We start from the raw sequence: 23,232 nt of genomic DNA on the forward strand, positions 1-23,232 counted from the left end.
ACACATTTGCCCATACTTCACAAGATTATTTTCTTTTTGTAGGAAGCAACAGTTTAACCTTCTCATCTTGTGGAATTATAGTTACAATATTTAAAAGAAAAAAATAACAGAAATACTATTTAAAGAAAAAATTCTAAAAGAAAATAATTGATCCACTGGTCATCTCTTAGGATGACCAGCAGATCATCTTAAGTTTGAATATTCAGTAGGTGAGTAAAACAGCATCCTTCAACACTATCTAGCAGCTCAAGAGAACCTAACAATTAAATTGGCAACTGCCTCTAATTAGCATAATGACCAAGATAACTAGATTCATTCACTCCCTGATCCCTATTTTTCATTCCATTTTTGATATCTGTTAGAAGTCCCCAACACTGAAAACATCGTGAAAGCTTGAGACCACCACAGACAATGGATGAAGATACAGAACTTACAACAGCGCCTGTCACCTCCCAAAGCTGCCACCTGCAGAAGCGTCACTAAGCACTGCAGCAGCTGGGTAAGCACGTCTTGGGCACAACTGCACATCGTCCATGTCTTGGGTAGGAAAGTGCTGTAAGACTCTAGGGCACAGTTGCACCCCGGGTGGTGCTAAGGAAGCGCAAAGTAGAACGCTGATTTCCACACAAGTTGCAGAACAGATGCCTCAGCTGCATTGGCCAGCGTACCTGACTTCAGTATTCCCAGTGCAAAGTACTTCAGTTTCACAAGGTGGGCTTGGCAGCAGTGCTGCTTGTTTAGAACAGAAAAAATACTAGTTGTTCTACACCAGAAGGTAAGGTTAATTGTCGGAGCAAGTTAAATATGTAAAAACTGCCATTGTAGAAACATTTGAGAGAATCTAACAGTAAAACCAGCGATGGCCTCTAATTAGTGCAGTGACAACAAATACCTTCTCAGTTCAGAGATCCCATTCCTCTCCATTTTAAAGTGTTACTATCACATTTATTATCCATATAAAGTAAGTTGCAGGGCCATATTCAACAAAACTATATTAGCAACTGACTTTCTGAAGTAGAGTCAGTAAGACATCTCAGGGGCAGAATGCCTTTTTCTAATACACTGAACTCCGTAAAGTCTAAGAAACTAACAGGACAGAGACTTATATGTGCATAAATACCCTAGCTTAAGGCTTATCTTTAATATTCAGTGTTGTTTTCATCTTAGCCCCAAGAAGAGAACCTGTACAGGTTTTGTGTACTCTACAAAAAAGTCAACATTAGCAAAAGGAACATCATAACACATGATAAATTCTCATTTTAAGGAGAAGGAGCTTGAGAAGACATTGTTCTTCCAGCACGTAGAAAGATAAAAAGTGTGTTTCCTGCTTTATAAAAAGAAGCAAACATATATGAAGGAAGTTGTTAAAAAAAACCCTGAGGGTTTGATTTTTTTTCTTTCCTCCCTCTAGTAACTGCTACACTTTAAGTCAGTAAACCACACTTGCAGAGAGCCAGACAGCTGCTTCCTAATCATCTCAAAAAAGTGGGTCAAGTCCCTCATTCATTAGTAGTGGACAGATTCAGGGGGAAAAAAAAAAAAGGCAGTTTAGGAGCTAATGTAACGCAAATCTTTGCAAAGGCTAAAAGCATCCAAGCTGCTATCCCACTTATCCTATTCTAATTCAAGATACTGTATTAGAACATAATCTGATTTTATGGTAAATATACTTTCAAAGTTCTATATAAAATACCATAGAATTGGGAAATACAGGTATTTGGGTTTTTTGAGGGGTAGTGGTTGCTGAAGATGAGAGACAATGCCTTAAAGGGAACAGAACTGTTACTAAAATACACTATTTGGAAAATAACAGAGGAATGACATTTAAAGGAGATTTATGAACCAAGCAGCACTTGGTCATGGGCTAAAAAGTCACTGAATCATAGAATGGTTGGGGTTGAAAGGGACCTCTGGAGATCACCTACTCCAACCCCCCTGCTAAAGCAGGTTCACTCAGACCAGATCACACAGGAATGCGTCCAGGCGGATTTTGAATGTCTCCAGAGAAGGAGACTCCACAACCTCCCTGGGCTGCCTGCGATCCAGTAGTTGAGAGGTAAACTGATGTTGCTGAACAAAATTAAGTTCTTACTACTGTGTTCCAGAACTAATTTATAGGGCTGTAGTTAATCCATCATGCAGAAAACAATCAAGGCAGGATAAACCAAAAGCAGTGATACCACTACACAGATTCTCTTGTACAAACAAGCAAAAGGGCTGGTGTCCCTTTTCTTTCTGAAGGAGCAACTCAGATTTCTGACCCTTTGTGCTGATCACTGGTGGCATTTTAGCAGATGGGAACTTCTGCCTCTACGTTTAAGGTACCTATCACATACCAATAGGTATGTATTTGAAATAAATACCAGTATATTCCTCAAAATACTTGGAGGAAAATAAGAGTTTGATAAGAAATACTTAGGAATACTGGAAACCAGAGATGTTACCCTCAAGTTCTCATTTTGCAAAGGATCTCAAGGCAAGTGTACAAGCTTTATGAATAGGAAGCCCAAGGGCCTTTCTTATTTAACTGTCTGGCAGATGCTAACAAAACAGTATTATTCCATTAGAATATGAGGAGAAACTACTTTGAGCGTGCCAGAGCACTGGAACAGGCTGCCCAGAGAGGTTGTGGAGTCTGCTTCTCTGGAGACATTAAAACCCACCTGGACACATTCCTGTGTGAGCTGCTCTGGGTGAACCTGCTTTAGCAGGCGGGTTGGACTCTAGATGATCTCCAGAGGTCCCTTCCAACCCCAGCCATTCTGTAATTCTGTGATATTCATGCTTAGCACTACGAAGTCTATGACAAATATGGATCAAGTCAGCCAGGAATCTCCAACAATAGAGATGGTCTACTGAAGGCAGAACTAAGGCAACACAAGCATTTAAGATTTAAGAAAATTTAAGATTTAAGCAACTGAAAGCTTCCAGCATTTCTTACTTCTCCAGGAAAATGAATCAGGGGAACAGAAATCACGTTTCATTTACAGCAGACATACATTTGAGAGTCGTACCATTAAGAAGGCTAGAAATGGTTTGGTTAGATTATTTCAGAAGGCATACTTGTGTAACACGATCTTCTCTTATTTATTTGCTTTTACTTTTAAAATCAGTTAAAAGCATCTCTGGTTCAAAAAAACCATCCCAAACATATTGTATCTGTGTGTCTCCGAAGTCTGACACACTTTCTGCTATTTAGTACTCAATACTACGTGGTGAGCACAGTGTCTTCTCTGGGTATTACTATACTTAGACTGCATCTATCAGCTAGGGCCTTTTTCATATATAGGTGTATATATATCTATATAAAATATATTTATAGTCAACTTCCAGGGGAGTAGTCCCAGAAATATTTGACTTACTCCTACCAGTTAAAAATAAGTTAAATGAAAAATTAAGAACAAAATTTTCTGTTAAGATCAAAAGAAAACAACACTTACAACTCAATTTAAACAACTGTAAACAACACGCATTTTTGTAATATCACTAAGTCGGGAGAGTTGTCTCAAAAAAAGAAAAAAAAGCAAGCACAAACCTGCTCTAAAAAGGAACGAGTGTTCTGCCTTGCAAACCCATGCAGAATTTGTAAACAAGTTGTCAAGCCTTTAGAAGTAAAGGCAAAGATGTCTTCCTTTATTACAGTATTTAAAGGCTATTACTTAAGTGTTTTTTTAATAGCTTGTCATTTATATAATAAAAACAAGTATTTGTACAAAGATGAAGTTTCTTTTTAAAAAAGCAGATCAGTTGAGTGTTTCATACTTTAATATATAAACCAAAACATATGAAAGCTATAAAAACATTAATGTGTGCCATGTATTAAACATGTAGCCTTGTATTTTAACGCTTACATGTGTAGATTAAAAAAAATTATCACAATGGAAATTTTACTTTCAATTATCATAAACAGACCAAAATACAGAGTAGAAACACGTCATTTTTGAAACTTGACACTTAGCATCACTTACTCTCTCAAACATCAGCTGGGCTTCAAGTTGTACACCATAAGCGTAAGCTAACATTATACCAATGGAAGCGTTACAAAATGCATTAAGAGAAAATACTGCCAGTAAATGAATGTCTTAGTCTACTTTTTATTTACTACTTTTTTAAAAGATAGTTTGAACTGGTTTTATAGGGTTGGGGTTTTTTGCTGTTCTGCTATCAAAGGTCTTCTTTAAAACTGTCCTGTGAACAATACAGTCACATTACAACTAAACAAAAAGACAGGTAATAACAGACCAGCTGCTTTTTACACTTAAATTTTCATAATTCCCCAATGCCGTTCTTCCTTTCTGCATAGGGAAACTGTTTTATTTGGCACATTAAGGATAAAAAAGTCAAAAACTGAACCAAAGTTTACAAACCTCCAATTTTAAGTTAGTAGTTATAAGGAAGAAAGTCAGACATCAATGTCATGGCAAAATTAAAAACAAAAAAAACACACACACAACATAGGGAAAAGGTTTTCGAATGATCAATATCATCAGAGCCTTCTAGCTGAAACAAAATACATATATTACTGTTCAAACCATAATCAAATTGCTAGGAATCTTATCTCAAGTCCTATTGTGCTCTTACTTACAGTGTGTAAATCCTCACTAAATGGCAAGGAGGCTTTGATGAACACATTTCACATTGTATAATTTTTTCTTAATCTCAAGTTTTAATGCAGATGCTTAAAAGATCTGTAAAGTCCTGTAAACTCTGGCTGCTTTCCAGTAGTCTGTACTAATTGTTCCTTAGGCAGCACTTGGTTCCACTGCAAGTAGTGCTTCACACTGTGGTGTCTCCAAAGTCCTTGTTCCAGCGAATATATGCTTCCAGGGTCTGAGGGCTCAAACTGCGCTTTATCTTCTTCAAAGACTCTGTGAAATCTGATAGTTTGATATTTCTCATCTAAACAAAAAATAAAAGACGTCAGGATCACAAGTGGTTTACGTACTTCAGCTTATTCAAGTAAGTACTTCAGTATTCACTTTTAACAAAGCATATTCTATGCGTGCTTCATCTTGACATAAGGACTAATTGTTTTACGGTGAGAACAGTCAATCACTGGAACAACCTGCCCAGAGACATGGTAGAGTCCCCATCACTGGGGGTGTTCAAGATGCAATAGGACAGGGGGCTAGATGACCTCATCTGGGCTCCCTTTCCTATGGAAGATGGGACCAGATGATCTTCCAAGGTCCCCTCCAACCTGGGCTGTTCTATGATTCTATAACCAGATCCAAGAGTCTTGTAATTTAAGACAATCAGTATTTACAGTTTTTAATAAACTAACATTTGGTAATCATAATGTTTGCCTCGTTACTTAACACCCCACAAGATTATTACTTCCTGTTTCACTAGGTGATCCAAGCTGCTGCATATGAGGGCACAGAACTAAGAGTAAAATGTACGATTTTTTCTTAACACATGTATAGCATAATCTCTGCATGCCAGGAGTATAAGGCACTTAAAGTTCCCACCCTTTCCACAACTGTATTCAGACCATAGGATGCTGTCAGCCAAATAATCCCGATTATCTAACCTCTCTGATACAACATATGCCTTTCAGTCATTTGCTGAGGACATGATTGTAAGCATATATATGCATATATATCTCCCATATAGAGAAATGCCTGACATCATGGGCTATAACCAGAGTTGTGTGGAACAACCAGTCTCATTACTAAAGGAGTATTAACATTACAACTGGAGAAGATTCCCCATGTTTCTTTGGGACTAGGCTATTGGAAGTAAACTTGCATTCACAACACGTTATCACAGGATGTTCTCATCTTCCTGCTACAAATCCTTTCGGCTTATCAGAGCTTTAGCCATGATCTAGGGCTAAACACAGAAAGCAACAGGGGAATTAAGTTTTGCTTCACTTTCCCTTACATAACTGTAGTTTGCACACACATTTGAACAGAAACTTTTATATGTGGGACCAAACTCCTCCTTTTATTTTGATGTTTACAGATGCAATTTGTGGTGAGGAACCTTTTTTTTCTTTATGAAGGTCCGTGTGAATGAAAGTAAGTATTATACGCAAACAAACCTCTCTTAAAGTCCCTCAGAGGTTCTCCCTAAGATGACGGAATAAAACACATCATTTGACATAATACTTCTGGGCATGTTTTGGGGGAGTACCACTGCAAGCAAATAAAAGCCAGGCTTCTGACATCATCTGGTAGATACCAGATAAAGTTGCAGCTCAGTGCAAAGGGAAACATAGGGCAGTCAGGCTGAAACTGACAACAGCAGAGACTTGCTACTGGAAAAGAGTTGCTGCTCTTAAGCCTGATAACCAACAAACTACACAAAGAGCCTCAGACACTTGAGGACACATTTTCTTTTTAATCACTATTTGTAAAGAATTTTCTTCAATGAAGAAGTAACCAAAAAGGGTAATACCACCAAGAAATTATGAGGTATTTTGTATGATACTATGTGTAAATAACAGGATGTTAAAAGTCTCTGATGAGCATGTATTCTATTCAGAGGGGAAAATGCAACTGCAAGAACAGCATACCTCACTGGCAGACATGTTCTTCACCTGTTCTGGTTTTAATTCTGTGAAAATAAAGGAAGATAAGTGTGTTTCATAAGAAAACTTGCACTGCTTCTGACAACTAAAGCATATTAAAAGCAGTTTTATTCTGAAAAAAGAAAAACACACCAAAAACAACATCAAAAAACAAACTCAAAACAAAACACACAAAAAACCCAAACCACAACTAAAAATTAGACCTCTCTGCCTCAACATAATCTCCTGTTCAGAAAGGTACATGGTGTTTTTACCTCCTCCTTCCCCATTTATCAGCTCCTCAACCAGGCTGCTCCCACACTCAGTCACTGCAGATACAGTACAAAGTGGCAGCAGAACAAATTCCTTCTTCCTAAAGTATGGGGAACAGCACAGTAACAGAGCTGCCTTCCCCCATATTATTCCAAGTACCTACAACTCCCCTACCCCTCAAACATGCACAGTTTTCAGGAAACAGGAAGTCACTGTCACCCAAGAATATAGAAATAAAATCAGGTGTAACACATTTTAAAAAATAAATTATCTGGAAGCCAGGAGCAGGTAGAAGAAATAGGGTACACAACATTTTGTGGCCTTTTCCCAAACTAGACTTGCATGTGAAGTGATTTGTCAGCCAAGTAAAGCCTGCATACCTAAATGCACATTTTATTAATTCAACTACTCTGAATAAATATATTCAAGTCTTAGGAAACATGATGTCTCTTGTGAGATCTATTTAATGCAATTTTGTTTCCCAGTTATTATGCAGGATTTTGGAAGATGTCCTTACAATTCCAACAGCTGAAAGTAAGCGAATAAAGAACTATTACTTTCCAGCAGCTGCTTTCCAAGAGATAGTGCAGTGGCGAAACTGCATGCTATAGGATTTCTGACTCAATAAAATGAAACGACACACACGTACAGATCTTTCATTCCCATAAATCATTTAAGAGAGTTGCAACAACTTTTATTTACACATAATAGGCTGATATTATAGAACACTTCTACTCTGGCTGCCTTTAGTACCTTTCTGTCAGGTAGGACAGCATATCTGCAAAAAAAAAAACTAACATAAAACCTTCACAATCTTTTCTTCACAAAATCCCACCACTCATCTCCACTAAACATAATCAGTCCTTTGAGATGTGGCTCCTGGACACATAATAACTGCCTAGTGAAACAGGACAAAGCAGGGGCGGTGTCTGGAAAAAAGTGTAATTTTCACTGTGCATTAAAATCATGTTTTTTCAAAGTTGGAAACATCAGCGGAATAACATATAGATAAAATTTTACTTGAGTCACTACTGTCATCTGGATCACAATTCAATATTAAAAGATCAAAAACCAAAAAAGCTATGCCATACAAACCATATCTAAAAAATAAACCCCACCACAAAACACAAAATTCACCTGCTTCAGTATTTCCTTCCTTTAGACTTAAGAGAGATCTGCCCACCTTCTAATATAAAGTAATGCAGTCAGAGATTGCTATTCAAGTAATAATTTAGACACAATAGAACCAACACCAGCCTAGGAAAGATGCACTAGTTAAAAAACCTCACAAATGTGAAAAAACAGTTCATTCTGCTTTCCTCTTAAGACATAAAAGTTGTCTCTCTCACATGGTGAGGTAATTAAGGGTTTTATGTAGGGTCTTTTAAAGATGCTATTATGAGGAACAGACCAAAATCCAATCTAAAAAGCTTGATTTCAGAGCTTTATGAATTTTAAATATGTAGGAAAATATAGTATCTCTAATATCAAGGGCACTGAGTTTTTTCAAAACCTAAATAAAAAGCAGCTTACCTCGAATAGGGCCCAGTGCTGCATCCTTTGCTAATGCCGTTAAATCACTTCCAGAGTATCCATCTGTCATTCTTTGTCCAAGGAAAAAGTGGGGGAGGAGGGGAATAAAATAAACAAACCCAAAACCTGCTTCAAACCATACAATTTAATTGCAGATGATTAAAATGTTACTTAATCAAAAGTATTATTTTGATGTCATTTTGCAAGTTTAATAAATCAGAAGTGCATCAACATAAGTGATCTATAATTGAGTCTTTCCCAGATTAAATTTGAAGTACAGCTACTGAAGTCCCAAACAACCTGCTAGGAAAAGCAAAAAGATAGCAATCAACTAGGATTTGTAGATTAAAATTAATCTCAAGCATATTTACTATGCCTGTTATGAGAATGCCCTGCCACTAGTTGGTCATCATTTGTTGTAGATGAATATAAAGCCAAAACCTCAACTGTCCTGTAGTCTTTCAACCACATTGATACAATGAGAACCCAATACTACACATCTTAATGATGAAAAATATAAAATAACTTTGTTTCATAATAGGAAGGGTATTTAACCCACGCTTTTCCAATCAAATATGAAACTGAAAAGAATCTAAAATTATCCAGTGCTTGCTCTGCTCTGTTGGTAATACCTTCAACAAACCTAGCAATGGACAAGCAAAGTTGCTTTTGATTTGAAATACATGCCAAGTGCAAAACTGGTACTGTCTTTGCATCAGAGAGAAGTGCTGGACTGCCTGGGGGATGGGTGGAGAAAAGCATCCCCTCCTCCCTCCTCCTCAGAAAAAAAAGCACTGATGAGCATGTTTCGACAACAGAAACCCAGGCAGGTGGTGCAGGGAAAAAAAACAAGCACATATATATACACAAGCATATAAAAAAATACTTTCATATAGCCAGATAAAAGACCATCTTCCCCAAACACAGGCAACTCATTCTCAGCAAGAGTGGTCACTATCTGATGATTTACATCCGTAAACATTAGTACCTTTCAATGAATAAAAACCAGTCTGAATGAATGCAGTAGATGAGTATATTTATTTAGTAAAGTTACAAAATACTTACCTAGCTAGTTGTGCCAACTCTTTTTGGGTCAATGGACTTCCTTGCTTGCTTAGAAGATTTTTTAGCAAAATCAATCTCGTCTGAAAAGTAGATATGTTTATCAGATGTAAAACTGATTTTCACGGTGCACTTAAAACTCTATTGCAACAACAAAACTACATGTTTGTCAGGTCAGCTTTTCTGCTTCACTAGTTTAAATTTGCCTACAGTGCTTTTGTGATGAGGCTGTACACGATCATCTCTTCTGGGGAAGAGAAAGGGATTTGGTAGTAACGACTGAGGGTTGAACTACTTGAACAATAATGCATTAGAATCCTCATCAAAAGGCCTAATCTGCTGTTGAGCTGAAAAACAGTACTTTAAGAAAGCTGCTTTCATCTTTTGCAATAAACAGTCTTATCCAGCCAAGCAAACGTGCTCCTGCAAGCCCTACTTCAGACTTGTCCATGCCTGCTAGTATGTAAGCAACAACCCACTGGCCAAGAAATACTGAGTAGCTACTATCAGATTTGCAACTAGCACATGTAAAAGAAAGGCAAAGATTTAAGACAACCAACAGAATTAAAGCACAGTGTACCATGGCTGTTATGAATTAACAGAAGTTAACTCACCAAACTGCAATCATCCACTAGGGCAAGTTAGGAATAGCCTAAGAAACATATTTTATTCTATTTTTTAATAAAATTGATCTTAAAATGAAGAAAATGCTTGGAAAAACTTACTTCTTCATTTGGTAAAGACACATATACCCGTTTGGTGAATCGTCTAGGAAAAAAAAGCATATAAAAGTGTGTGTATATATGTGTATCTTCTTAGTGCACATAGATCTAACATTTGGGTTGATAAATATCCAAATTTCACTTACATCATCAAATTCTAGGAAGCAGAACTACAGATTTAAAAAACAAAACCCAACAAAACCAACATCCAAACAAAGAATATGCAGAAGCCACTGGTGTCACCTTACTCTGATTTGAAGTTATGAAAGTCCTCCCAGGCAGAAAATATAATACTCTAAAGGTAGAAATACCACTGACTACCAGCAACAAAATGAAGTGTCTCTTCACGGTAGACAAAAAGCCTTTGGAATAATTAAAAATGCGTTTTATTTGTTCAGACAGTGCTGACATGCCTATTCTCCTCAATCAAGAATGAAAAGAGAATTAAGTATGAGAATTGGTAGCAAAAAAGTCCTAAGGCAAATCTACAGTGAGATCTGTAATTGCATGGGACATCAGAAGTCCAAAATTCACAGCGAAGAAATACTGGATTTCACTGGTCAAATTTCTTCCTTCATCCTTCCATTAAGATCCAAATCATAGAAGAATCAATATATAAAATGCAAGAAGGTTATAAAATGCTGGCTTGTTCTCAACAGGTACTGATGTTTTAGACAATCCTACACCCATCATGCTTGTGCAGATATATCCCAAAATAGAATTGACAGGCACCTCCTTTGAGAGCTCAAATAATTTAACCTTGCCAAACAGCTTTTGCTACTTAATTCCAAAACCGAAAACTACCAAGACACTAAGTAGCAAAACCTGCTCTTCTTAATGAACATCATATTTTTGTATTCCAACAAAGGAGGAGGCGTTTTGATACCTGAGAACAGCATCATCAAGCTCCTGTGGCCTGTTTGTTGCTCCCATCACAAGTATTCTGTCCTCTCCGGAAGACTGTACCTATACAACGTAGGAAGGCAAGGCAGCTTTCAGTTTACATCAAGCAGTAACACAATAAAGACAGTTAGAGACCTGCCATGTGTTCAGTGCACTGATGCTATCTTCCCGTGTATGCTTTTTTCCCCCCATGTAGTTACCTTTACAACATTCTTTAGATAAACGTAAAGTCCAACTAAGAAAAAGTAAAAAGAAAAAAAAAGGAATGTAAACACAGGACACTATGCGCAATTCATGTTGCTTGAAAAAAGACTTGCAAGAGCACAGATGCTGCTGTGGAACTGCGTGCTACAATGCTGGAAAAAACTGAGACCACAAAAAGCACTCAGAAGTTTAGTCATCCAGAGATGTTTAAAAAGCTCAAGACTTTCTGCTGTTGTGGGTTTTAACAGCCAACATTGTTTTGAAGCCTACAGAGAAAGAGAGAATCAAAACTTGAGGCTAAAGTACAGCCAGAACCATTCAGATCAGAGATTCATCTAACAAGGGTCTCACAAGACGCGAGTAACCAAAATGAGATGTTATTCAATAGTACAGACATAGCACTTTCCTCCCCTAATTCACTCAATTGCAAGACTTGATTTTATACCCAAGAATATAGACAATTTCCAGACTTCAGAGAAAACACTTGGGTATCAGAGACATGTTATTATTCACCTGATATCCAGTCCTTCGTAGACTTAAGTTCTTTGGTGCCCTACTGAGTCAAAAACATTCCACAAACATTGTATGATATAGTTACACCTTGATCCAATGTTTGCTAACTTACTAATTCTATTTCATTTTCCCCTTTTCATTTAAAAAAAAAAACCCTCTGTGTATATGTGTGTGTAATAATTTCTGCATATCATTGTCACATTGCATTATTTGTCCTGGTTCTTCCCACTTTGGACAAGATTTTCCTGATCCCGTTGTGTCTTTCTACAGTTATCTTCTCCTCCTGTAACTCATTACTATTGCTTCACCATTATGGCAATATTCTACTGTGCTAGCAGAATATAAACTAACATTGTTCAATACAAAAACCAGTTCTGTGTGACTGAAAAATATTCTGATATTAATTTGTTCTCCCCTTCCCAAAACTATGAAACCCAGTTCCTTTTCCTGGGTATTACATAACGTGATATTAAATATATTCTTACTGTATCCTGTCACCTCTAGGTCATGATGCAAAGAAAAAAAATCTATAGCTCAATAAAAAGCATCCTTCTCAAGTGTCACGGCTGTGTATCCCCATGATCTGGTTTGAAATCCCCATATCCCTCAAGCCTCACCTTACCCTTTGGCAGTGCCTACTTTTGTGACACATATCCCTTAAAAGTCAAAAAGGCATCACTTAAAAGCCATTTAATCTTCTTTTACTTTGCCAAAAGGACAAGATGTGCTTCAGCAAAACATGCAATTGCAAACAAGGATTCAACTCCACCTCACCCTCAAGTGTCCCTCTTGGCCTGTAAGAACATTTGTTCTCACAGCTCCTTCATTATTGCCATTTGTTATCCTTTCTTCTCCATCGTTCAACCCATTATTTCAGCTCCTCTCCAGATTATTACCTGTCACCTCAGACTGAATTTTCCAGAATACTACAATAAGCAGGTAAAAGTTAACAGCAACAGGAAAAAGCTGTTTGGCCAGCAAGGGGTGGGGACAGGACACAGAGCTAAGCTCCAGCAGCCACATCCCATTTGTCCTTCATCTCTAGCTTATACTGGCACCCACTCCATTAGCCAATTCAGCTAAATCAAACAATACCCAAGACTAAATACTTACACCATCAAATTCTATTAAAAATTCTGTTTTTAGACGCCTACTAGCATCATGTTCACCTTCTCGTCTTTCACACAAAAGGCTATCAACTTCATCTAAAAAAGAAAGAAATAAATCTTAAATAAGCATACAACATTAAAGTCTTCATATTTGCCTACGTTCTTTTCTTAATATAGGGCTCCAGTAAGAGAAATCAGACCTTTATTCCTTAGGAGACAGACAGATCTCAGTGAAGTATAAAAGGTTGTATAATGTGTTGTCCTTTGAACATGTAACACCAAGCACAGATGAGAGGAAAAAAAAAAATCCTGCTGATAATAAACTGCAACTCGGGATAAGCAAACCCCATTTTAATGTTTACAGTTCAATATATAAATGGACTTGGAGCGTAAAGGTAGTACAGCATTTGTGGTCTTGAGGGCATTTCTTCCCACTATTACACCAATTAAATAATACAACAGTAATCCAACATGCTCTAAATGAAACTACTGATTAGTCAGCAGGTCATATCTGAGACACTTGCTCTACATTGCAGAATTACCCAAAGAATTTGCTCAATGATTCCAATTTTCTAAGTCAAAATATTTAAGAAAATGCACAAGAGTCAACAACATTTAAGGTCTTACCAATAAAAATTATAGAAGGCTGAAGTTCTCTGGCTACTGCAAATAGAGCACGCACCAATTTCTCCCCTTCACCCACCTAAAACAACAGCAAACTGGTTTTGGAGGAGGTTTAGAAAGCCTTTAATACAAGGAAGCTAACATAAGGATCTACAGAAAATCTTGCTGATAATCAACCACACTCCATCCACTCATACACACTCAGATTATCACTAGTTCACTATTACATACAACAGCATTGTTTAGGTCTTAAAAGAAATATTACAACTTCACTTATGATCAGAATTGAGTTGTCAAGAGATTTTGGTGCCTAAATTAGATTGAAAGGAGGGGGAGCTGGGACCCACTTCATTTACTTTTTAAAGAAAAAACCCACAACCACTCATCTATATGACAGCCAGGGTCAGAATGAACAGCAAAAGCCTTTGAGTTAACACAACCACAAAACGTTTTATTTTACTTCACAAGTAACTGTTTTAGAACTTCATGCTCACTACATTCTAACAGTTCAACAAAGACTCATCTGCAGTCTCTGGCCTTCTTAAGCCCCAATTACAGCATGGGTGTTTTCAGATCAATATACAGCTGCTACTTACGTATTTTGAAGTTAGGCTCGCTGCACTTATATTAAAGAAAGTAGCATTTGATTCTGCAGCAACTGCTTTGGCCTAGGAGAGGGGAAAAAAAAAGAAGTACTTTTTCAAACATCACATTGAAGATACCTCTCTGCCTCCATAGCCAGCACTCATGTCCTGATTGACGATTTTGAAAACCCGTGTTCCTTCAAAGGGAACAGCTTATAGATGCTACAGAAAAATTCTGTACGGGCCACTTACAAATAGTAACAGGTAACCAGACACCCTTAGACTTCCCTAACCACACCATTTCCATAGCCAACTACAACTTACATACTGAAGAATAAAAGTCTCCAGCTCTTTTCAATGTATCCTGAGACGACATCTGAAACAGTTTTAACTAATTTAGGGTAGCAGTTGGATCAAATCACATTAAAAATGATGTATTTTTTTAATTGTACCCTATCTATACAAAAACTGTTTTCAGAGGAAAGCTAGGAAAAAGAATCAGTTCAGCCAGAATGCTCACACAGCACACCCTCTTCAGTAACAGCTTCACCATATTCAGGAGACCCTGATTCCCTGGTTATATTGTTTAATTTTAGCGATTAGAAATTATGTTCCAGTGTGTAAAGCATAACAGATGAGGCAAAGTGAGCTCCTTGGCAGGCACACTCTTGTGCTCCAGCTTCTGTGTCAGCACAGGGAGCGTGCAGCCGCAGCCGCCGTGCGATGCGGGACCGTGTGCCCGGTTCAGCTGCATTGGGACCCACGATGCTTCCCGGCTGATGTGCAGCCATGTCCCTCTGGTTCCCCGAGCCCAGCACATTGGGCTGAGAAAACAAGCAGCAGCCAGACAGTGCCACAGCACTTATGCTCTGTGCATGGCAGTGTGGAAGTCAGTCAACCCCCTTTCTTGCTACTCTGCTCCCACATTTCCACATCTAGTATATTTTAGTATAGAGCAGACCATTTGTGATTAATCACTGCTGTACACAAACAATTAACTATGTTACTTTTACTCTCTCTGAAAATGAAACTTAGACTTGCTAGTTTAAGTTTTAAAATATTACTTGTGATATTGAAAAGAATTAGGGAACAGTTTAGCAACTCACTTCCCCAATTCCCCACTTCCACAATTTTGCATTTTTATATTAATTTAACATCATAATATATATTCAGGAAGAATATACAGTCTATGACTACAACACCCAAACCGAAAGCCACCCCTCATGGTTACATTTTAAGCCCATCAACGCGTGCATGAAGTAATTTTCTCACCAACATTGTCTTCCCGTTTCCTGGTGGGCCGAACAGCAACAATCCACGTGCAGGAGCTCTAAGTCCTGTAAATAACTGAAAAGTACATCACCATAAGTTACCTTCAAAGACTTAAAGAAAATGTTGATTTACCTCCATAAGAAAACAGTTTAAGACTGAGGAACGGCTCACTGGCTGACACTGATACCAATAGTAGCAGTGCTACAACAGTGCAGGTTTTTAGAGAACTACATTCTATTATTAACTTGACCTAATGCACATCACTACTGTTTCCCACACAAGTGTTAAATTCCATTATGATTGTTCTGTGCACAGATGCACTGTGAAAGCAATATAAAAGATAGTAACACTTTGCACAAGACAGACCAGCCTAACAAGTTTAAAGCATCAATTCCATTTAAAAAGGGAGAATGCACGTGTGTAGTACGAGTTAAAGCAATGTTCCTCCTAAGTTCATAAGGAAAAACTCCATCTTTTTTTATTAAATGAAACTTGAGAAGTGAAGCTTTGACCAAAACTACTTTAAATATTACTTAACAACCACCTACTCTCTCTAAATGCTACTGATAATAATCTTCTGCCTCTCACTTAGCATTGGATTCATCTTTCCTACACTGTGAAATTGCACCCATCCCATGTAGCATCACAGCAAGCAAATCTACAAACCTTCATAAAGTACATCTCTTTTAGTTATTCCCATAGGTTGTTTTCCCCATCACTTTGTCTTTACTGCTTTCCCCAAGAGTTTGAGAGTTCCTTTTTTGGTCTCACACTCACCTCTCCATTCTAGCTCCCAATAATCCCAACAACCAGCCAAAAGCAATAGTCTCTTATATACACACACCATGTCTGAAGACGACTGTTGGCAAGCCCTCCTTTCCACAATATCCATGATAACAAATGGCTTCATTCCCACGGTAGTGTTTCTGAGATGACCAACCAACACACTTTTTCTCTATTATTTCATCATTCACAGCATTTTGTTTGTACTTGATTTGCTTTGACCACTAAAAATAGTTATCCAGCATGATCCTGTTTACTAATACATACCACCTACATTACAACTGTATTACAGAATTCTAACCTGGACAACCACATTCCTCAAGTGTTTCTGCCTTCCATGCTGCACACCATGTGCTTCTCCTGCCTGACAGCTTTTGTTGGGAACCATCCTTTGGGAGTTCTACCATTTTCAGATAGTCCAAACTAAGTCTACAACTCTTTCTCACCTTGATCATCACCTACGCAGCTCAGCTTCAACTGCCATTTATCACTGAGACACACTAAGCTTTTAACATGTTTGTTATTAAACTAGACATCCTAAACACATCTGGCAGTTGCATGAACCCTGATGAGGTCCGGAGCTTTCAAATATGACAGCTGATGGCTCTTTTGCACATTTGGTGGCCCACTGTGCCTATACTCAAATACACATCTCAGTTGATGCCAACAGTCACGTCCCCCGCAACCCAGGACACAGTGACTCTTCACGTTAACCTCCCCACTGGCTGGGGGGGCAGGAGAGGTGGGACTCCCAGTCAGAGAGGGTCCTGAGCCAAGGAGGTGCCCAGGCCCACGCTTGTAAAGACCAGAGCCAGATCTGACCAGACTATAAAACATGTCTCCCTCTGAAGACCCTCTTTGAGCAGCCTTCTTGGAGCAGCGGGTCTGTGATCGGAGCCCTCACCTTATATCAGGGACACTGTCTAAGGAGACTTCCTGGGACTGAGAGCCTTCACGTTCTCCTTGGTGGCTGAATATTTCCTTCTGGATGGATCCCTGAGTGAGGCCCTGCCCACCCCAGGCAAGCAAGTGTTTCTTCTGGGTACCCTTGAATAAGCCAGGCTTCTTATGAGTGAGTGTGTGCTCACTGTGGATCATCGTTCTTGTGTGGTTGTATGAGAACAATATTCCCAACTGGTATATTTGACCTACAATTTATTAAGCGTTGCTGCAGTGCTGACTGATTTTGGATTATCCCCCCAGCTTGCATTGGTTTCTGTTGTTTGGTTTCAGTCTGTCATTTGGTTTCAGTTCTGAATTAAAGTTGGTTTAACCTTATTATTTGCTTGGAGTTATCTTGGGTGCCTCTGTGACAACACGGTCTGAACTAACTGCTACCATTTTATTAGCATCCTACTGCTGAAATGGTTGCAGCCAGTGTTTTCTGTTTATTCACCTCAATTCTTGCTCTCCTACAGAAAATACCATTAATTGGCTTGTTTAAATACGAATTTGAGTACAAAACTCATTAAAGTTGAAATGGTAGTATTTAATTTACTAAATATTTCCCTATAGTTGCCACATCTACCATGTTCATCTACAAGGAATAAAACTGATCTCTCTTCTTCCAAGGAACATTTAAAAACTTGCAGGATTCTCTGTTCTTGTTGTATCTCAAACAACAGCAAGGTCAGGACCATTGCTAGCTACAGTAATACAAAGACAACCTTATTGAAAATATCAACTGTTACTGGAAAGCAGTCATAACTATTCCAAGCCTCACATTTCAAAGTCCTTCCCACCCAGCTTGCTGTATTAGTGCTACTGAACAAACATACGTGACATACTAAAGCACTGTAAAAACAAAGATGGTACAATGACATTTTCCTTCTTCATAAGAATACCAGAGCACACATATTTGATGCCAAAGCTTTATTTTCTTCAGGCCTAGTATTCCTGTGATGCTACGCCAGGTTCAGGGTTTCTTCCCTGCGATGTTTCAAAACCAGAAACTGCATTAAAGGAAAGAGGAAGACCACAGAGCAAGTCCAGTCACCCATCAACATGACAAAAGAGACCCACAGCAAGCAAAGAACAAATAGCAATTTTGCTTGAATAATCAGCACTGCAGTAAATCATTATACACAATTTCTGCAAGTCCAGCTTGAGAAATGACCGATTCAATTTTTTTTTAAAGTGGCTCAAAAAATTCCAGAAATATATAGACCAGACCTGCATCTAGGCAGTCACAGTAGCTTAAGTACCACTTCTGACAAAATAAAAGCCTAAATGACCAATTTCCACTCAGCCAAGTAGAGGAAATCTGCCCTCAAATGTTACACACCTCAGCATATTTGCTTGTTCGCTACGCTTCTTTGCATCTTCTCCTGCTGTGAACAGACTATTCAGAATGTCTAACTGACATGCACAGAGAACATGACCACAATACCAATTTCATATTTTTCGAATCAGATAGTGTCATAACTTAATTTACCTATACAAATCTCATCTGTTTCACTCTCCCAGTTCTGGGCTTTGTCCTTTACATGTCCATATAGCATGGGACACACAGCTATAGCCAACTGGCATAGTCAGCCTCACAAATTTTCAGGATTTTTTGTTGTTTTTTGTTGGTTGGGGTTTTTAGGGCTTTGTGGCTTGCTGGTTTGGTGTTTTGTTTTGTTTAGGGTGGTGTGTTTTGTTGCTGTTGTTTTGTTTGTTTGGCTAGGTTGGTTTGTTTTAAACTCTTGGGTGCATCACTTCCTCCAACATTCACTAACCAGAAGAAAAAGAATTTCAGAATTTCATGGTAGCATTTTAACACATAAATTCATTCTCCTTTTGCCTCACCACACAGATATCAATAGCAATCATAGCCAGTAAATACAGGATTCAAGAATCACCACTTCAGGTCTGAAGCACAATACATTTCTTTGATTCTGTCAAAGGCTGTTCACACCCCCAGCTGCTTACCTCAGGTCGCAGAGAAGGAAGGATAACAATTTCTTGCAGAGCTTGTTTAGCCAGTTCCTGCCCTGCGATATCATCGAATTTGACAGCTGGCCCACTAACAAAGAAATGGAATACTAATTAGTCTTAACAATGAGATACTCTTTTTCAGCTGCAGCTGACTAATTTAATGCATTTGCCTATTTATATAGAACCCTTTTGAGGAAATCTACAAATTATACTGCTAAGAATTTAAAAAGATAAGCATCTAAAAAGACAAGCATTTCTGATTTGAATTTTCATCCTTTTGCCAATGTATCAACAACAGCTCCCCCCCTCCCAACAATCTCCAAAGACCCACAACAGAGTAAAAATACTAATTTTATTCCAAGTGGACAAAGACTGTACTGAAAAACAGGCTCTCCACATTGAAAAGCCTACTTTTCTTCAGACTTACCTATCAACAATCTCATTCAGGATAAGATTAGCAAGATTACTGTCCACATTTCTAAATATCTTCAAGTCTTTCTTTTTTCGTGGAGCAGTAGTAGGAGTAGAAGGCTTATTTGTTCTGCTATTTTTAGGAGCAGCCTGGAGGTGGGGGACGGAAAACAAACAAACAACTCGATATTTTTAAAGCATTCTGTTAACAAAATTACATTTTCATTTAATTTGCTCCAGTAAAAGCTAAAATGTTAACACATACCAGATATTCTGATGCTGCATTTTGCCACAAATAATACTATCATATTCAGACACAGATAGAGCACCATAGGCTCCAGTGGAAAGGGGTTTTTTGGTTTGATATTGGTTTTGAGGATTTTTTTTTTCCTGAAGACAATCCTTTATATTTAACCAAGGCATTTTCCCCCAGCATACTCTAGAAATAGAGCATCACAATTTGTTTCAGATTCTCAATGCATATAAGCAAGAATTTCTAGTCCTGTCATGCTTTGCTAACAGGCCACTTAAAAGCCTTCACATTATAGCAGCAATAACGCTTAACTATATTTATGTACCATCCACTCTGCTCTTTATACTGCTTCACTGTGGGAGTAGCAGAGGGGAGATAAGGACAGAAGGGAAAGAGATGGGTCAAAAGGAACGTAGCATTTTTGTGTCTTATTGGTATAGGACTTACTTTTGTATTTCAGTCATAATCTAACCACAATTTGCTTTTCAATATGGTTGCAATACAACCTGTGCATGTGTACTTCAGAAGAGAAGGAACGTCTAGGGAGAAAATCTGTAGCTCTGGAGTAAGAGGTGTTTTTTTTTTTTTTTCCTCCATCTTTTACATACTGGGACTAACATTTATCTTTCTCCTAGATAAGCTTACCCCCGTTTCCCATGCAATTTTCAAAACAAGTATTATCATTTATAACTGCAATCACAACTAACATCCATTTGCCCATTCAGCTACCCAACGCCCCCTGATTTCTAAAATCCACTCCACAGCCTAGCTCAAGAGGCTTGGCCAAAAACTCAGGGGCTTAGGTTTTTTTTCCAAAACCTTTCTGCTGCTACAATACTGCAATAAAGGCAGCAAATACAAAGTTTGTCCTGGAATTTACATTGACTTTCTAAGCGTATACTGCTATATTTATCCTTACCATACCTTATGAGTTGAAGCTGCAGGATTAGGTGCTGGTCTAGACACAGAAGATGATATCCCACTGTAGCTAGGTGTTCTGTGGTGACCTGAGAGGCCTGTGGATCCAGTTTTTGCAACAGTTTTTGAACGAGGAAGGGAATTACTTGTGTGTGTTAAGGGATCCTTCTTTTTTGGAACCGCTCCACTTTCTACAAAGAAAACCATTAGAACAAGAACACTTTCAGCAGCCGTACTTTTATCATCAATTCTAACTTGAAGACAGTAATGTTGACATATATAATACAGTATTATAGCAGAATAATACACATTTTTGAAGAGGTTTAGTACTTTTAAGGGCATATTAAGTTGTAAGTTTCTCCTAAAGTTAAGTTTTGAAATGTAAAGACCTCTCAAAACCAACAGTGGTTAGCCATCTTAGAAAAGCTGGAGATGGTTAAATCCCATAACAAGGGAAGAACACCATCTATTCCTTAAGACATCAGCTGGACATTTTTTGTTCCCTAAAGCTCCTAAAAATAATTATAATAATCCCCAAATTTCAAGCCATTAGATTCAGAGCAGTCATTCCTTAAGTGATGTTGGCAGGTTAGTTACTTTGGATTCTAGCCAACACTATCTAGCACCTTCCACACAGAAGCTTCACCAAGGCACTTTAATTTGGCAAAAATTCCAAAAGTTATACTTGCAAGCAACTACCAGGAGCTTTTTTTTCTAACTTTGTTTCACTTCAGGTATCTCAAGGTATAAGTAAATTCTGAATGAATAGCTCTGAAGCAGCTTACCTTCCTACATTTATAAGTGTTCAAATATTATATCACGCCACTGAATTCAAACACCACCACACATTCCATTCACACCTCCTCTAAATCATCTCCATGATGGAGCAGGAAGGTCTCAAATAAATCTACAGATGAAATTTAACATGCTGGCCACAGGTGACTAAACTACAAAAGGCCATTTTGGTCCAGAGTAAGTTAAACAGCATTTGATTGTTCAAAACAGAGATTAAGAGGTAAGAACGTGCCACAGTGAACATGCATGTTGGTCAGGCTGGTTAATGATTAGAGCACAGCATCAGACGGGGGTTTCTGTGGTGGGAATACAATACTGGAAGCTGTCTGGTACAGCACTGTTGGCTGCGATGGAAACTGAAAATACTGCCTTATTTTATGTCCTTTTGAAAGGATCAAGGAGCCTTTTGATTAGATAGGAGAAATATGGTGTCAGAGGTAAGGAAGCTCAAGATGGATTTCAGCTACAAGCTTCTTCACTAAGCTTTCTGAAATGTGCAACTCACTTTGACTTGTTAGTCTTAAGCAATGAGCCAAAGAACTCAATTTTTAAGCAAGTTAATGACTCTATGAAAATTTTTAATTTATAATAGTGCAGTTCAGTTAAAAATACCTGAAGTAGAAAGCCTCATCATTTTGAATGTTGTGTTTAAAGAATTAAAATAAAAATACCTCAGTGAAACAGTATCATGGAAGGATCAATTCATTACTACCATGTCCTCAGCCTCTTTAAACCTGAGTCTTACATACTACCAGGAGCATATCTTTACAAAGCCTGCAGTTATCCATGTGTTGAACTACTTCTAGGCTACCAAGCTTCTAAAGCCTTTCTCCAGCCACAAATCTACCCCTTTTAAGAGTTACGGAAACCCTGCAGGGGTCATAATAAACAATGCAGACGTACCAAAGTGCAAAAAACAAGGGAACTTGAATAATATGATTAACTACATTTACACATAAGAGATTTCTTGGGGAAAAAAAATCAAACCAAAACCCTCAAAATAAACAAATGCAAACAAACACCATTAAGAAACAAAAGCCACCTACCAAAAAGCAAACAAAAAACAACAAACCAAAAACCACCACAAACCACCACACCAAAAAAAAAGCAAACCACAAACACACACCACCACGAAACTGGCTACTGGTTACTGAGTAAGTCACACATAGACCCAAAGCTGGTTAAATTCCTTTAGTCATCCCTGCCCAGGAATTTCTGGGTCAAAAACTCCTCAAAATTAGGCATACTTAGTAACTTTGAAATTCAAAAAGCAGTATATGAATCTATTAAAAACCTCAGCTACTCCACACTTCGACTTGTACAGTTTAGCAAAAGGTGGCACTCAGTCTGTTTTTTTTCCTGGTTTGTGTTTTTGTTTTGTTTCGTTTTTCCCTTCAGCCTCACTTGCACAACTGGCTTAGTCAACATGGGATGGCTACAAAAAGCTTAAGTAGTTTTTCTCCATCTCCTTCACCTTAACATGTTGCTCAGTTATCACACCTTCCCAGAACTACCCCCTTCTATTGAGAACAATACACACACTGCAATTTTGAGAATCACAAAATTGCACAGGTAAGGAATATTTCAGGAAGCTGGAAACACAGGGAAGGGGAAGCGAAACCAGAAAGGCTTCAAAACAAATTATGATTTACTCTAACTGTACCTCCAGGAATCAAGACCACGAAGTTTACACATGTTCTGCAGTCAGTCCTGCTGGGCAGCATGAAACAGCACTGATGAACTACTCTTGAACACACTTGTTCACTGTCAACTCCAGAGGGAACTTCATTTTATATACAAATTTTCATTGATGCAGCAAATAAAAATGCGATTAAACTTT

At 38.1% G+C, this 23,232-nt stretch overlaps 1 protein-coding gene across 7 annotated transcripts in view; it reads right to left on the reverse strand.

Moving 5' to 3' along the window:
* Positions 1-3,743: 3,743 nt before the first annotated feature.
* SPAST (spastin) overlaps positions 3,744-23,232 on the reverse strand; it is a 35,134-nt gene continuing 15,645 nt past the window's right edge. For 4 of the 7 annotated variants that reach the window (XM_082049537.1, XM_082049538.1, XM_082049535.1 and 1 more), the window contains 13 exons: positions 20,604-20,788; positions 19,443-19,576; positions 19,010-19,103; positions 15,314-15,388; positions 14,054-14,125; positions 13,461-13,536; positions 12,838-12,929; positions 10,991-11,070; positions 10,108-10,150; positions 9,386-9,465; positions 8,321-8,391; positions 6,521-6,561; positions 3,744-4,899 (listed from right to left, as the gene is read on the reverse strand). In XM_082049537.1, coding sequence (XP_081905663.1) covers positions 4,777-4,899; positions 6,521-6,561; positions 8,321-8,391; positions 9,386-9,465; positions 10,108-10,150; positions 10,991-11,070; positions 12,838-12,929; positions 13,461-13,536; positions 14,054-14,125; positions 15,314-15,388; positions 19,010-19,103; positions 19,443-19,576; positions 20,604-20,788 — 1,166 coding nt within the window. In that variant the 3' untranslated portion in view covers positions 3,744-4,776. The other 3 variants (XM_082049532.1, XM_082049533.1, XM_082049536.1) reach the window with 2 other exon arrangements.

Source organism: Streptopelia decaocto (assembly GCF_964273445.1).
Source record: "Streptopelia decaocto genome assembly, chromosome: 3".
NCBI lineage: Eukaryota > Metazoa > Chordata > Aves > Columbiformes > Columbidae > Streptopelia > Streptopelia decaocto.